Here is a 15,413-nt window from a genome sequence, read left to right as displayed (position 1 = left end):
GGGTGGTTGCAGGGATAGGAACAAATTCCTCCAAACTGCTGGATAGAATTTGAGTAGATGGTGGGTCCTTGTCTTGCCTCAAATCTCTTACCTATATTAGCAAAGGAAATGCTTCATTTCTCCCTTACAGTGATATCCTAGAGATTTTGTATCCCTCCCCCCTCACCCCCCCACCCCCCTTTTCATTTTGTAGGCTGAAGGAGTCTGGGCCTGGTTAGAGAAGCTTTAGTCTATTTTAAAACATCCAGAGTTAGCATAAAAGTTGTCCAAACTTCAACAAGGTTTCTTTTTAATTTTTCCTTCAAACTTTGATTTAAATACATTTCTGACAGATCATTTTATATATTCAAAATCTTATAAAAATATCTAATCAATCTAATCAGTTTGATCTTTTCTACCATTTCAGACTTGAACTTAACATACCCCGTTTTAGGGAATATGTGTATTTTATAGTACAGAATAAAAATCAGTATAAATAGACACATTTCAATAAATAAAGAAATTAGAGCAAAGATTACTAATCCCAGTGGGCAAATAAAATACTCTCTTTAGAAATCTCAGGAGCTTCAGTTTCAGCCCACTCCCATGCCCTCCAATTGCATCACTCTTTCAGATTCAGTAGGGTTATAAAGTATAAAACCAAATACTTTAATCCCCTTATTTGTGAAGGTCCCAGCTCAGCAAAGGTATTTTATGTGTTTATTCATGAGATTATTAATGGGTTCTCACAGAAACTTCACTCAGAATTTGAAAGAATTAAAGTGTATTTGCCAAGCTAAGCACGGAATGAAATTTCTAACAAAGGAAGAAGAGTTTAAGAAATTGAGATCCTAAAATTAGTCTTTGCTCATTCAGATATTCTATATGATTATAAACACAAGCACATTAAATCTGGTATTGAATCGCAAGAGGTCTCGCAAGGCTTTTGTACTGTTTTTGTTAAACAGTACTTCAAAGGCCATTCCCAAACTTATACATGAACGCATTATCCCTATCTCTACTGTTGCAATGCTCTGCTGATAAAAGTTTGGGTTATTTAATAGAGGGTATTTAGGCTTTCTTCTTTTTTGTTTGGTTTGACCTAATTTCTAATCTCTTTTTAATCTCTCATTAAACTCCATATTTTGCTTTCTTGTAACTTTTTCCACTGTAGAGAAGACTGGAAGCTTCTGCTGAATAAAGGACCAACTCTGGTGAAGTGATGTCTGTTTTGAGCCTCAGTTTATGGCTCTCTGACCCTTCTGAGATAATCCACAGGGTTTATTCACTTCTGTTGCAACATCTCTGGTGATAGGTGCATGAAGGAAACACACTTTAGGAGGCATGAATTAACAAAGTTCTTAGAAAGATGATGTGAAGCACAGAAAGCAACATGACTCAGTTCTAGCATTTTGGGAAGATGTTTAACATGTAAGTCTGGCATTATGAGGGGCCTGCTATTAGAATTTTTATGCCCTTTGCCAGACTTGGATCATCTGCTTATGAGTGTAGCTGCAGTTACTCGTATCCCAGCAGGCAAGCAGATGTTTCTGTCTCAGCAGTAAAATATGTCATCTGGAGGATTTGTAGGCTTGGGCGGGGAAGATATTTTTATCTGGGTTTTTTTAAAGTCAGGCGAATAACATATTAATGTCATTTTTCTATTCCCTTCTAATGCCCATTTGCATTTACCTAGCATAAACTTACTCTTCTAGGTTTTGCACTTTGCAGGGATGTGTTGCCATGCCTGGACTTGAGCACCATCGCTGGTCCAGAACTGCTTTGGCTGCCATTCCATAAGTCAGTTAACAAACAGAGGGAACTGCAAAATCTTTCCTGTCATTACTGACATTGCATGTTCTCCAAAACGTATTTCATGGATATAATCCTTAAGAAGTGGAGGTTGACAAGAAAAGCCTGTGTGTTGTGGTGCCATGCATGGCTTGATGCAGTCTCACTGCTATAAACAGGTTGAAAATCAGTTCTGATTCAAAAGTGTGTTTGCAAAATCATATCTGCAAAACTAATCTTTGCTCTGGGAGAAATTTGACATTAGAGTAGTTACCAACTTTTGCAAGTCATTGATGGAACTGTGTGGAGAAGCTTATTGCTTGTCAACCTTTTATATGCCTGGGCAATATTAATAATTTCATTTTTGATAGGTTTTACAATACATTTTTAATTTTTAATACATTTTCTAAGAACATAGATTGCCTGTTTAGCCACTATGCACTATATATATGAAACTGTTGTATTTAGAAAAGTTATATATTTTTAACTAGACTTTGTTTATTTTCTGTTTAAGAACAAAAAAAACCAAGAAAACCAAAAAATCCCAAAGTGATGTTGACTTCTTAAAATGTGCACTTAACTCCAGCTTTCCCATATATAAAGCACAAAATGTTATTTCCTGCTTACTAAATGTCATTTACCATAACTTACAGTGTAAATGAAAGTGAACCTTCTTTTGAAGCATCCAGAAGGTATTATTTCTGTTTTTAGTGTATCATAATATACTCATTCATTTCTTCAGAGCTTCCTCAAACCCTCATCTTTATACCCTTCAGCCATCTCTGTGTTTTCTTACCATGTCCATAATAATTTACTGTAGGATTAACTGATGTACTGTGTTAAATCCAGTGGATCCCAATCTTCTCAAGCCATTGTACCACTACCTCAGTCCAGTCTGAAAGATGTTCAGTGCTCCCAGTTCCCATTTGATATCACTGGGTGTTTAGTGTGCTCCATATCTTGCAAGACAGGGACTCTAGATATAAGACATCATTACATGTACCCTCCCATGTGTTTGCATGTTTTCTGATCAGCATTGCTTTTCATGTTTCTTGCAACACAGCTTGATGGCTGTGTGATGGAGCAAGGCACAAGCATGTGAAGGGAGCTGGCATTTCTCCAACTGAAATCAAGCAGTGACTCCACCCCTGGCTTCAGGGAAAGGGCCTGCAGGTTTAAAAGAAGGACAAGCTGTACTAAAACCACGTCATAAATGATAGAGAAGTAGTGGCACACATAGCTGTGGTTGGGAGCCACACCATGATTTACTACCTGATAATCCTGAGGACGTATTTCATATTAGTGCATACTGAACTGCTAAAACTCCTAAAATTTTGGGAATACTATTGACTGCTTCTAACCAGCTATTTCTCATACTATAGCACCCTCTCTCTCAACAGCAAATCCTAGATGCTTACATACAAAGTTATATCAAATGTTTGGTTGAACCAACGACATCAAAGAAACTGAGAAGGAAGATAAGTGTTCTGATCCACAAGCTGGTACCAGTTCACATCTCCTTCCTCGCATATCTTGGGCACCTCAGAAAAATGTCTGAAAATACAGGACCTTTTTTTGCTGCTGTACATAGGCAAAGCAGCCAAAAGTGAACAACATTCATATCCCTATTGTACACATCATTAGGTATTTAGACACATAAGTATGACTAATAAATACTTTGGAGACTGCAGTGATTCCTCCCCAGTCTGTATTAAACTGCCCTCTTTTCCAATATCATGTCGGTCTACTGAGGATCTAATAGACTTAAAGGAAAAAAGCATTCACTGAGAAAAATGTATTTTGTGTGTAGGGCCACATGAAATAATCTAAAACTTCAGAAAGCAACAAGTGTACTGATGCCATTTAAACAGTGCCTTTTCACTAGCTGTTTTGATGTTAGAGAAAAAAATACTAAATAACTATTTCTGTGAGGATTTAATAATTTTTATTACTTATAATTTGCCCTTGGATTGAAATTACAGTTGCTAGATTGAGGTAGGTATCAGACATTTACAGCAGAATAGATTACAACCTAGAGTGTAGATTTTGCCATCAAGGGAGAGTGGGTGCTGTTCTAACAAAAGCATCTAATTTAAAATTCTTTCCTTCACCTTTGTAACAGTTGCCTTGCCTATGTGTTTCCCTGTATTTTTATAAATGCACATTCAAAAAATTAATTTTTTAAAATCTGATCCTCGGACATTTCATAATGTGGGTGCTTTGGTTTTTACTAATTCTCTTTATCTTCTACATAGAAACAGATACTCAGTGGCTTATGCAGCCCAGAAGCCGTGGCTGCTGAATGCAACTGTGGAGGAGAACATTATCTTTGGGAGCCCGTTTAATAAACAGAGGTAAATATCAACCCCCTTGCAAAAACACTTGGCAGCTTCTTTCAATGAGGTTTTTGGCTTCTCCTTCTGAAGGAAGTTTGTAGACTCTGAAAAAAGTCAAGGCACGTTAACCCTGGGGTGGATTTAGCTAACCTAACTTCAGCCATCTCAAAGGAAGGTTTCTGTTTTAAATCAGCTTTTCAAGGCTACCCCTCCAGCCAGAGTGCTAAGATGTTTGTGAGAAATCACACAGCAGCAGTTGACTCCCATGAAATACAGCAGAAGCCATATGTGTAGTTTTCAAGCAGCTAAAGTTAGGTGGGATTAATCCGTTCTTTGGAGAATACTGACATCTTTTCATTTTGTTTAATGGAGCCTGAGGTTGCCAAAGGACTCTGGAAATAGGGATTCTAGATGTGCTCCTACTGAGTTTATGTGCTAATTTTGCTGTGATCAAATTACTGGAGAAGCCACTCTACCAAAAGCACTTCATGTATGAAGTTGGGTTGCCTCAAGGAAGTAACCTTAATTCTTCCTTTAGAAATACAGGAGAAGGGAATGTGAAGGTTGATGTGTACAGCTTCAGTTGTACCTATCCAGCACTTGCTTCTCCTGTCCTTCTAAAAGGCCAGCTAACAAATACAGTGGAAAAAGTGACCTGACTTAAGGAAAGCAAATGGCTGGTGTTTTCAAAGGCAACAGTCTCTTTGTTTTAAGTTATTAAAAACATATCCTATTCCTCTCAGTGTGTGCTTTTTTAAGATGTATGACTCCATTCCCACTTAATAAAACTTAGCAATGACCAAAAATCTCAAAATCCAGATAATCATAATCTAAAATTTCAGGGACCAGATTCTTCAGCTACTGCATCCATCAGCATAACTTCACTCATATCAAAGGGGCAAGGCTGAATTACACCACTTGAATAGTCTGATCCCAGCAGATCATCTGTGATACCCCACAGACCTAAAAATCTCAACAACAAATTTCAAGGTTTTGCATGTGGTTTCCTGGTTCTGGCAAGATCAGAAGCACTGTAAGGATCTTTTGTCCTGTAATATCCCACTGAAGTAAATGAAGAGGCACCAAAAGGGGGAACAATAATATCTTGTTGGAAAATGGCTTCAAATACTCCAGAGTCCATCAAAACAGCTCAATGATAGGGAGGAATGTATTCAATAATTTGCGTAATTAAATCTTTAAAAAGTAGGCTTGCCAATAAAGATCTCTAATAAATATGTCTGTTTACAGTGCTTAGTTTACAATGCTCCATGATTAGTTGCTGTGTAATCATTCTGCCCTACTTATTTTTGCAATTATCCAACCATTATAGCTTAATAGCTATAATGCTAGCCATAATAGTTTAGCAGTGAATCCAACTGAAGGTTTTTGTGTTAGCAAAGTGGCTGGTTAAATATTTGCAATTACTTTATTGTTTTAACAGGTACAAAGCTGTTACAGATGCATGCTCTCTGCAGCCTGACATTGACTTACTACCATTTGGTGATCAGACTGAAATTGGAGAAAGGGTAAATGATATGAATCCTTTTATGTCTGCTTAGCCTATGTATTATGAAGGCACGCTCTGATGTCACTCAGACAGATCTAGTCTGTATTGGGCTGTCAGACTGGTAAATAATTGTAATTCACCAGGGGTTACTGCAAAAAAATTTGAAATTTTTTTCCTTCTTCAGCTGTTTCTCAAATGAGATTTTTTGATTAAAGTCTCCTATATTTTGCTTGCAGAATTTGATGCTAGTATTGGTTGCATTTTTCAGTCTAAGAATCCTACTGTGCTTAGAGAAGCTCTGGATAATTTACATTTACCCATGATTAGTTGATGAATAGCAATTTTTCTTCTGATAGTATATGAGGATTATGCTTGTTTATCAACAGGATTAGCATTTTAACAAAGTTTTTTTATTGGAACTCTGTATAATTGTAAAAAATCATATTTCCAAAGTCTTATCATAATGTTTACTCAAAGATGCACATTTCTGATCCATTATACTCATTAGGGCATTAATTTAAGTGGCGGCCAACGACAGAGAATCTGTGTAGCTCGAGCACTCTATCAGAACACCAACATTGTCTTCTTGGTAAGATTTTTCTTTTTCACATGGAGCATGGAAAATTAGTAATAAAACTGTCATTCCTTGAAGACTATAGGGATTTGTATTCAACTCCAAATCCAAATTATAGAGATGGGAAATAAACATCCACCAGAGGCAGCATAAAAACATACTGGGAGACCGATAGAGGTGAGATTTCCTACAGAGATTAACAGTGGAAGAGTAGAACAGATTGACTGACTTCTGCTTGCTGTCAGTGGTGACCTACTATCAACATAATCCCACTGAAATCAGCAGGACTTCTGATCGGGAAAAGCACCTTGTGAGCAACGAACAAACTGAGGGTTCAGTGCTCTCCTGCAGAGTGCTGTGGGTTTGGACAAACATTCCCTTCTCTGTTACTAGTTTCAAAGCATGTCAGGAATTTCAGAAGGCTACTGTTCATGAAGGGGCTGTTTGAGCCTCTTCAGAATTAACCAAGGACTTCTGTTCTTAGAGAAAAAGTGTTTGCATATTAATATCCTTATCTGAATGTTGTCTTGTTGCTAGCCACACTCACTCAAAGTGAAGACCAAGCACACCTGCAGTTTAGTTTGGATGAAATCAGAACAGCTCCTAACTCTGTTTTACTTTCCCATGCCAGCTTCCCATCAAAATTAGGACCAAGTTTGGCTCTGGATCCTGGCATTTTCAAATTTGGATGGGAAATTTCAGTTCTGGTGTTCTTGATCAAGATTATTCCACACTGTCAGTGTGGCACCAGCACTGCACATATCTAGCCACAAAAAAAATTGACTGAGTCCATTGCTATGAACTGAAGAGCAACATATACTACCTCGCTGTTTTGTAGTACAGCCCTCTGACTAGATCTTAGTCATAAGAGACAGATGAAATGTTAATAATGGCAGATGCTTTCTACTTTTAAAAAATTCTTGAAAGAAATAAAACTAATATTTGTATTCTGTTCTAATATTTTTAAATTTGATTTGATTGCAGGATGACCCATTCTCTGCACTGGATATTCATTTAAGTGATCATTTAATGCAGGAAGGCATTTTGAAGTTTCTGCAAGAAGACAAGAGGACCCTTGTTCTGGTGACACATAAGTTACAATATCTACCACATGCTGATTGGGTAAGAGAAGAGATATCACGATGCAGATTTGCTAATAAAAAATATACACTTGAAGTTAGCACCATAATGCTTAATCAGATCACTACTTTTCTCTGTAATAGGTTCCCTCCTTAATTCCATGTGTCATGTGGCTGCCACTTTACATAATATGGATTTTATAGTAGAAGGAACAATTTTATTTTTACATTGTTTTTGATTTTTTTGTGGGTTTTTTTTGGATTTTTTTTTTTCATTTAAAGCCACCAGAGAATTATAACTTAATTGCAGACATGACTATTACTTACTATGTCTTGTCCATGCTTTTTACAAGTACAGGTAAGCATGGCTTATAGAAGTCTCAGTTTATGAGCTGTGTCGACAAACTTGAGAAATTATTAATAAAATATGGAATAAAATTAACACAGAAATTTGTATAACGGTAATCTCACCAATACTGAGAAATGTCTTGTAGGGTCCAGGCAGTGTCTATGTTTCTGAGTAGACCTGTTGGATTCTTTCTCCCCTAGATCATAGCAATGAAGGATGGAATGGTGCTTAGAGAAGGGACACTAAAGGATATCCAAAACAAGGATATTGAGCTGTATGAACACTGGAAAACTCTAATGAATCGCCAAGATCAAGAATTGGAAAAGGTAAATAGGAGCATTTGGGCAAGGATGACCTTTCTGAAAGAAATATTTTAAAGTTGGTTTCTAAAAACCCAAACCATTCAGAAAACAAGTTTTAAACTTCCCTTAATTAGGGAAAAAACACATGAACTGTAAGAAACTTTAAGGACCAGAATAGATTGTCTAGGAAGTGTGTGGTGTATCTGCCATGGGTGGTTTGTAAGGATACATTAGGCAAACATCCTTCTGAAATGTGGTACATGAGTGATCCTTTGCTGAGGCAAGGGATGGGCTTTTATTCAGCTATTGCCATGAAAATTTAGGATTCTTTAAATAATTCTTTTGACATTTTTATCATTCCAGAAGAGAGGGAATGAAAGAGTGAAAGAAAGAGAGAGGGAAGGAAGTGGATAAAGCAAGCTTTTCTGAAAAATAAATCCTAAAATACTGTGCTTTTGCATTCTGTGGGCTAAATGATCCAAATAATATCTCTCCGGGGTTACTGTTGGTGCTATCACAGTGGCAGACAGCTAAACTCTCAAATTACTAATTAAGTTTCCTTATCACAGGATATGGAAGCTGACCAGACTACTCTTGAGAGAAAAACCCTTAGAAGGGCCATGTACCCTAGAGAATCCAAGTCACAACTGGAAGATGAAGATGAAGGTATGTTTTATAATTTTGCTTTATTTACTCTGTTACCACACTTCATTGCCTTTCCACTTGAATAGCTGGTAGTTCTTAGCAACAAAGTATGAAGACACTGATGACACTTGGTAATAGCAGTGGAAAGTCCAATACTTCGACATGTTTACAATATGCTTGTTTAAGAGAGTCTCCATTGATTTCTCTAAACATTGTACAGAGATAAGGATGTACTAAAACAAATTAATTTCTTTGCTAACTCATACTGCCTGGAGGTATTGAGGGGTGAGATAGAAGTAAAACAACAGTAAGAATTGTAGTTAAAGCAAATTGAGGTAGCTTTGCCTAGTCATTGGCACAATAGTGTTAGATCACATGTAGCTTTATTCCTCATGAGATATCTGTGAATGGTTTGTTCTGGGATTTTGAAATATCATCATGTGATCAAACTTGTAGTTATTTTCAATTCCTATTTGAATATGGAGCTAACCTGCTATTTTTCTAGCTGAGACTATTTATGGGAGAAGTTTTAGGTTTTGTTCTCAAGCTTGGCTTCTTGTTTCCCCCAGGTCTTGATGCTTTTAGAAGTGCAGATTGAGATTCACATCACTTTTAAAGTGGGGTAGGGGACAGAATGGTTGGATATTGGCAGTTGACAACAAGACCCATCAAAAACTTTCCTGGGATGCTAGACAGGCCTAAAGGGAGTAGTCACCCTGGCAAGCAGTAAATTTGTGCCAGGAAAGAGAAGAAGTGAACTGCAGGCTTCACCTTAGCTCAACAGGAGCACAAATTGCAGGAATTATCATGGTGATGTTGGCTGGAGCCACCACAGAATGCACACTGGCTACTAACAGGCTCTTTACGGCTGCCTTCTGTTTCACCTTGCAATGCTCATGATGGATTGTCATCTTAAATTATAGGTCTGTAGGTCCTGGATTGCTCCATTTTTATGAGATTCCCAATCACTGTACAATAGGCAGAGTTGGACCTCAAAGCCCATGAGATTGAAATATTATGTTGGCTTCATACTTTGACAGAACTGAGCAGAACACCTCTTACTACGTGCAGTCATCAGTACACTTTATCAGTTAAAATCTTGGAGGAGATTAAATTGAGGTCATTCCCAATCTCCTCCTTTTGGTCTGTGCAAGAAAGTCTCGCTAAAAACCTTTATCTTCTTTGTGGGATAACAGAAAACAGGGAAAAGAGGTGTGCCCAAGTATTCCACAGAATGCCTTCAAAAAGCAGACATCATTCAGATCAAAAACCACATATCAGTAACTTCAGGACAGAAATATAACCTGACAGTGCATTCTAGGTTATCCATATGTGACCTAGGGAATGTACACAAAGTCTCTGTATCCCAAAAAGTGTAGAATTTAAACTTACAAAAAATCACTTACTAACTCATTTTTAATGTTCAAAACCAGAAATCAATTCATTCGGGGCTGTCAAGAGCAGGTCAACATTTCTCCTCCCCAGGTGTAGCCTGCAAGGCTGTGAGATGCATATTCTTATTACCTGGAAAAAAAAAAATATTTAAATCATGTTTATGCACCTACAAAATATATATTTCCCATAACGGAAGTCTACCACCAATTAGATTTTAGTGTAACGTGGACAATTACCATTTTATCATAGACAAAATTTTAGTACTCTTGAATGAAGGGAAAATTGAACTTTTTCATGTGACAGATGACAGAGCCTCGGGAAGGAGAGCTTTGGAGATCTTTCTGGAATCTTCCATGTGATCCAAAGTGCTCTGCTGATTATGTAATAAAAGCAGCTGATGAGATTGGGAAAGGCCTACTCTACTACAAATAGTCAGTACTGAAGTCCTGCTTTACAACATTTTATTAACAAAACTGGAAAAAGTCAGACTAGCAGTATGAAGTTCCTCAAAGAGCACAGAGGAAGTCTATGAAAATATGTCTGAAGTGTCTGCTGGTTTAAATGACAAACTGAATTTTGCTGTTAAAATTAAAATTAAAAAATAATAATTAAAAAAAAAAAACCAAAAACACAAACCCAGCAAAACCAGGTATAATTCTTAGTACTGAATCCAAGCTAACTTGATCAAATGTCTGAGTCACAGAGGAAGAAGAGGAAGAAGATGAAGATGATAATATGTCAACTGTCTTGAGGCTCAGGACAAAGATGCCATGGAAAACCTGCTGGAGATATCTAACCTCTGGAGGATTTTTCTTGCTCTTTCTGATGATTTTCTCAAAGTTGCTGAAACACTCAGTAATAGTAGCCATAGATTACTGGCTTGCTACGTGGACATCCATGGACAACGCAAATGAAGTCAGGAATGTTGACGATGTTAAGAGCACAAACAAGGTGGGCCATATCTTGGAGCTTGGCAGGGGAAAAAAAAAAAAAAAAAGAATGTTTTATAGTAATTATTTGCTGTTCATATAGAAGCCAGATATATTGGAAAGACAGAGATATAGTGAAACTGATCATTATATTGGGTTGATTAATTGGGCCCAAGGAGTTGTGGTGAAAGGAGTTAAATCCAGCTGGCGGCCGGTCATGAGTGGTGTCTGCCAGGGCTCGGTTTTGGGGCCACTCCTGTTTAACATCTTTATTGATGATCTAGACAAGGGGATTGCATGCACCCTCAATCAGTTTGCAGATGACACCAAGTTGGGTGGGAGTGTTGATCTGCTCGAGGGCAGGGAGGCTCTGCAGAGAGACCTGGACAGGCTGGAGCCATGGGCTGAGGCCAACTGCAGGAGTTTCAATAAGGCCAAACGCCGGGGGCTGCCCTTGGGCCACAACAACCCCCAGCAGCGCTACAGGCTTGGGGAGGAGTGGCTGGAGAGCTGCCAGTCAGAGAGGGACCTGGGGGGGTTGATTGACAGCCAGCTGAAGAGGAGCCAGCAGTGTGCCCAGGGGGCCAAGAAGGCCAATGGCATCCTGGCTTGTGTCAGCAATAGCGTGGCCAGCAGGGACAGGGAAGGGATCTGACCCCTGTACTCGGCACTGGTGAGGCTGCCCCTCGATTCCTGTGTTCAGTTTTGGGCCCCTCACTCCACAAAGGACATTGAATGACTCGAGCGTGTCCAGAGAAGGGCAACGAAGCTGGTGCAGGGTCTGGAGCACAGGTCGTATGAGGAATGGCTGAGGGAACTGGGGGTGTTTAGTCTGGGGAAGAGGAGGCTGAGGGGAGACCTCATCGCCCTCTACAGCTCCCTGAAAGGAGGGTGCAGAGAGCTGGATTTGAGCCTCTTTAGCCTAGTAGAAAGCGGCATGACAAGAGGTAATGGCCTCAATTTGTGCCAGCTAAGGTTTAGACTGGATATTAGGAAGCATTTATTTACAGAACAGGTTGTTGGGCGTTGGAATGTGCTGCCCAGGGCAGTGGTGGAGTCCCCATCCTTGGAGGTGTTCAAGAGTCGGGTTGAAATAATGCTGAGGGATATGGTGGAGTTGATAATGGTCAGTGTGAGGCTAATGGTTGGACTAGATGATTTTCAAGGTCTTTTTTTTCCAACCTAGATGATTCTGTGATTCCATGAAATTTTTATGCTAAAACATTATAATTCAGATTTTATCAGTCTTTTCAAACATGCAAAACTGAAACAGACGCATGTTTGAGGTTAGAAAAATTTTTGGCCTTTCAAAGGAAGGAATGTCATACTAAACTTTTCCATCTGGATTTTTAAACACCTAAGTCAATGACCCCATTTTCATCAGTACTGGCTGTCCAGTAATGTCCTGCCAGAAAAAAAAAAAAAAAAAAAAAAAAAAAAAAAAAAAAAAAATCTTCAAATGTACTACTTAAATACAATAGGCTTACATCTGTAAATTTGACTTGTATACAAATATCTCAGTGGAATACATTTAGTGAAATTTCAGAAGGTTTAAATGTGTTATAGGCCTGGCAGATTAGTTTAGGATTTCCTCTGGAAATTTTAGTGGTGCTTGAACTTAGTAAAGTGGAACTTTCCAACATCTCTCAAAGGTCTTAATTCTTGAGATTTTCTACTTTGGTTGTCTGAGTTTCTTGACTAAAAATCTGCATACTTTTGTATTTTTCCAGTTAGTATATCTTCACAGTTCTATCACTTCAAGATCGTGAAGGGTACTCATCACTATGTTGAGGGATCTTAGAACTGCCATATCTTCTAATTATGTGAACTTAATGAATTGCAGTTCCATCATAGTTCTTTTATTTCCCAAAGATTATATTACTATAATTATGTAATATAAGTGATATGACATACTAGCTGATTGGTAGCAGGTACTTTGGGAACTTCCCAGTAGAAAAGAGAAATGGGTGTTTATTTCTAGAATTTATGTATTTGTCATTTTATTAGACTTATCATGTAGCTGTCTTCAGCATCCTCTCTGGAGCAGGGATTGTCCTTTGCCTCATCACATCTCTGACTGTGGAGTGGATGGGCCTCACAGCAGCCAAGAACCTACACCATAATCTCCTAAACAAGATCATCCTTGGACCAATCAGGTACAACAAAAAATAACATTCCTCCTGAAAAGCTATATGAACAAAACCTGTCCTCTTTGTAACTGGAGGGTACTCTTGTGAAAAGCTCTTGTATTTTCCCTGTTTCCTTCAAGACCTCAAAAAGTGAAAATAACTAGTGAGGTAATCAAGGTGAAAAACATCCATATCAAAACATGTGAAATTTTGTCCCTTTTTTTATCTGGCTGAAATCTGTCCGATAGCTGTCACCACCTTCAAAGCTGGAGTGTCAAGGATAACTTTGAGTGCAGTTCTAGCTCCAGAGCACCCTGATCCCACTCTGACTAGTAGGTATGGTGTCAAAAAATGTAGACACCAGACTTCTTCTGATGGCTGGGGACAGGTTCTGTGCACAATAACCACAGTCTCTCACAGGCAGCAAGATGGCCAAAAGGGTGCCTACGTAACAAACACAGTTATCATGGTGCTTTCTTGAATCAGCTGAGTCCTGGTGTCCAGTACTATGTAGGAGGCTGAGTAGCAACCAGGGACAGGCTGTGATCTTTGGAAGGGATCTTAAGTCTTGAGGGAGCATAGATAAAAGAGCAGGAGGCAAGATGGTATGTTTTTGGAAGAGGAGACTTAAAAGTTTTTTGGCGGGGAAATGCCAAGAGAAGTATCTAGAGGGTCAGGATGTGGACATTATGATCTGTTACGTTATTCATATTTACTGCTTGGTTTTAGAAAATAGCTGGACACAGCTGTGTGTTCTGTCTGACTGGACTTTTTACCCAAAACTGGAATTTCTTTTCAGGTAACATTTTGTTTTTAATTTGTTCCACAGATTCTTCGATATGACTCCATTGGGGCTAATTCTAAATCGCTTCTCTGCTGATACAAATATCATTGATCAGGTAGACCTATCAATATACTCTGACTTATTAAATCTTGGCTTTGTAAATTTTCACTTTGCTACTGAATAAGATGATGCATTAAAATATTTGGTAGAGAAAGGCATCAAAACCAGGCTCCGAGGATGATAATAAACAAACTCACATTTGTAGTAAGGAGGGCAGGTAGCCATTAGAACAAATGTGGTGGGAGATGGTGGTTTTTAATTTAGTCATATGCAGACTGGTTCCTTCTGTTGGAAGATCTGGATTAGCAAAACACCAGATTTTGGGCTCAAACTGGAAACAGGGTAGAATATAATGACTTTAACTACATGGGAGTACACATGACAAATAGATGTTCCACCCTGCTCATATGAATGAGCAATAATCTGGAATGTAAGGGTGATGGGAACATGGAAGGAAAATTAAAAGGCTATGAAAAATAGGATTCTGTTTCTCTAAATATTTGGGATATGAACAACAGTTATCTCTTTCTTGCCTGTTATATAAATGAGGTTGAAATTGCTCCTATTCCCCCATGATCTTTGAAACAGTGACTTTTAGAAAAAAACTTACTGTCTCATTTGTTAACCTCTGGACATTTGAGTAGTAGACCCACAGAAACATAAAGGTCCCTTAAATAAGGAGAATATCAGTGAGTGCACAGTGGTATCATTCCACTTTCCCTATGGTCCTCTATAGGAAAAAGCATATAGTGGTACTGCTCGTGATTTTCACCTTATGTATGGGTTTTGTTTCACTCTAGCATATTCCTCCTACACTGGAGTCTCTTACCCGGTCCACCTTACTCTGCCTATCAGCCATTGGAATGATTTCCTATGCCACTCCATGGTTCCTTGTTGCCCTCGTGCCTCTTGGTATAGCATTTTATTTCATCCAGAAATACTTCAGAGTTGCGTCCAAGTATGTATTAAAAATCTGTTCTGAAAATTTCTTCTAAAAAAATTGTACATAAGAATCGTGATGAAATGTGAGCTTATAGGAGCTAGTATGATGGGAAAATTGCCGTGGAGTCCTGCTTTTGATCCTGAGGTATGAGTTTGAGACATATATTGGAGGATGTTTCCAGCTGACCTGACTACAAATGGGGTATTTGGGGAAGTAACATTAGTTGCATCACTTTTGTACACTGTTGGCTCAATTCGGATAAGCATGAAGTTTTTTAATCAACTGAGCCAGCTCTTCTTTGACCTTTTGAGGGTTAGTAGAGAATGGAAAATAACTTCCTGGCTTAACGTCAGTCACTGCTTTTTTTTTCATATTGGGAAAAACTCCACAGAAAGTCATTTACACTGTACAGCAACATTCCATATTCAGAACAGTTCGGCTGGTTATAAAGAGTACAATTTTTCAGCAAAAAGAGTGTCATGATTTCTTAGAGTCGTGCTTCTAGTGCTAAATTCTTCATATAATTTAGTAAAACATCTTAAGCAAGCCACTTAAGCAAGCCACTCAGTCATGCGCTTCTTTTTTTTTTTTTTTTTTTTCCCCTGCCAAGC

At 38.4% G+C, this 15,413-nt stretch overlaps 1 protein-coding gene across 8 annotated transcripts in view; it reads left to right on the top strand.

Annotated features, from left to right (window-relative positions):
- Nucleotides 1–15,413, top strand: part of ABCC9 (ATP binding cassette subfamily C member 9) — a 76,665-nt gene that overhangs the window by 40,862 nt on the left and 20,390 nt on the right. For 7 of the 8 annotated variants that reach the window (XM_026868273.1, XM_026868271.1, XM_026868270.1 and 4 more), the window contains 11 exons: nt 2,424–2,462; nt 4,026–4,124; nt 5,548–5,632; nt 6,122–6,202; nt 7,172–7,309; nt 7,816–7,941; nt 8,487–8,583; nt 10,661–10,908; nt 12,894–13,042; nt 13,845–13,914; nt 14,660–14,817. In XM_026868273.1, the coding sequence (XP_026724074.1) occupies nt 2,424–2,462; nt 4,026–4,124; nt 5,548–5,632; nt 6,122–6,202; nt 7,172–7,309; nt 7,816–7,941; nt 8,487–8,583; nt 10,661–10,908; nt 12,894–13,042; nt 13,845–13,914; nt 14,660–14,817 (1,290 nt within the window). The remainder of the gene's footprint in view (nt 1–2,423; nt 2,463–4,025; nt 4,125–5,547; nt 5,633–6,121; nt 6,203–7,171; nt 7,310–7,815; nt 7,942–8,486; nt 8,584–10,660; nt 10,909–12,893; nt 13,043–13,844; nt 13,915–14,659; nt 14,818–15,413) is intronic. The other variant, XM_026868272.1, reaches the window with a different exon arrangement.

Source organism: Athene cunicularia, assembly GCF_003259725.1.
Source record: "Athene cunicularia isolate RWA chromosome 1 unlocalized genomic scaffold, athCun1 chr1_part2, whole genome shotgun sequence".
Taxonomy (NCBI): Eukaryota; Metazoa; Chordata; class Aves; order Strigiformes; family Strigidae; genus Athene; species Athene cunicularia.
This window is presented reverse-complemented; position numbering and strand designations above follow the sequence as displayed.